The sequence below is a fragment of the Buceros rhinoceros genome, unplaced genomic scaffold (assembly GCF_000710305.1).
Source record: "Buceros rhinoceros silvestris isolate BGI_N320 unplaced genomic scaffold, ASM71030v1 scaffold24805, whole genome shotgun sequence".
In the NCBI taxonomy this organism is placed as follows: Eukaryota; Metazoa; Chordata; class Aves; order Bucerotiformes; family Bucerotidae; genus Buceros; species Buceros rhinoceros.
In genome coordinates this window covers 8,468-9,776 of record NW_010413737.1, presented here as the reverse complement: position 1 = coordinate 9,776, position 1,309 = coordinate 8,468, and the positions used below count along the sequence as shown (strand labels likewise).

At 56.3% G+C, this 1,309-nt stretch overlaps 1 protein-coding gene across 1 annotated transcript in view; it reads left to right on the top strand.

Moving 5' to 3' along the window:
• Positions 1-584: 584 nt before the first annotated feature.
• DDI2 (DNA-damage inducible 1 homolog 2 (S. cerevisiae)) overlaps positions 585-1,309 on the top strand; it is a gene marked incomplete at both ends in the record, with an annotated part of 8,202 nt that continues 7,477 nt past the window's right edge. The window contains one exon of the mRNA XM_010136875.1: positions 585-714. Coding sequence (XP_010135177.1) covers positions 585-714 — 130 coding nt within the window. The remainder of the gene's footprint in view (positions 715-1,309) is intronic.

Genomic DNA, 1,309 nt, shown 5'->3' with positions numbered 1-1,309 from the left:
TTACATCACCAAAGTGAACTGGAAATCGCTGAGGGCCCTGTAAAACTGGTTATTCTGGAGAACCGTGTTAGAGAAAGGCAGAGATCGTGGATACGGGACTGGATCACCCGTGGATCTGCCCTGGTCGATCTCCCTACATGTGTGCAGGCAGCCTGGTCAGTGGGGGCTGGCCTGGGGGCAGGTAATGGTGTAGAAGACGGTTGAGACCTGTGTAATCGTAGTGATTAGACTTTGGAAGCGCGTGGCAGACAGCCCTGGTGCCAGGCTCGCTTCCCTTCCGCAGTCCTGGCCTCTAATTAACGAGACCGGCCCCTCTCTGAGGTGCTTTGCGAAACCTTTGCTGGTTCTGGTATGACCAACCCTGTGTCCTTGGCCAACCACTTCCTTGTGGAGGTCTTCCCGTGCCTGCGGTAGCCGTGCTTTGGCAGGGCGAGGATCGTGCCACTTCCCTTCTGCTGCCTGAGGTGGGTCCAGAGGATCCACTGGATCGTTCCTGTAAAGAACAAACATAAGGAAAAGCGAGACGGTGTCTGCTTCGTCATGGTCACGTGTGGTGTCTTTCACTGTGCTCTCTCTGTGAACAGATAGTCTATGCCGAGCGGCCTCTGACCGACAACAACAGATCTTTGGCCTCCTATGGCTTGAAGGACGGAGACGTGGTGATTCTGCGACAGAAGGAGCCCGTGGAGCCCCGGCCCTCCATCCGCTTCCCAGGTGAGGAGGGACCCGTGCTGACTTTTGCGCTCAGCATCAGTGTTTATCCAACACCAACTCCACCTCCTGTCAGTCGCCTTCAGCACCTCGCTTAGGAAGGGAGGGCGGCTGGGGACGAGCCTAAAGGGCTTGTTCTTTCGTGTTATTTTTATTCCAAGGAAGCAAATACCATTTTATTGCTCTTTTGGGGCAATATGGAGGTGGGTGAGTGGTTCAGAACAGCAATTTTCGGTAAAGGTGAGTGAATTTTCATGCGACCGCTGGTGTAACAGCGCGGTACCACATGTCTGCGTGGCTCGGACCCCTTGCAAGGCTGTCAGGGTGTGTGTTCCGAGTCTGCACCGTGGCCAACACCCAGAGAGCCACATCCTGACAAGCCCAGTTACCCAACCGTGCGTACGTGCGACAGGCTCCTCCGGAGGCTTCTGAGCGGGGCCCTCTGCCCTGCCTCCCGCCGCGATCGCTAACAAATCCCCCTCGCAACCCAGCGCTGGAAACGAAGGAGCTGCAGGTTGAGCGAGGCATGGGAACGTTGAGGTCTTCATCCTTCAGCTGGAGGTTGGGTACCTGCAGTGCAGCTCTGCAGAAGTGGTAC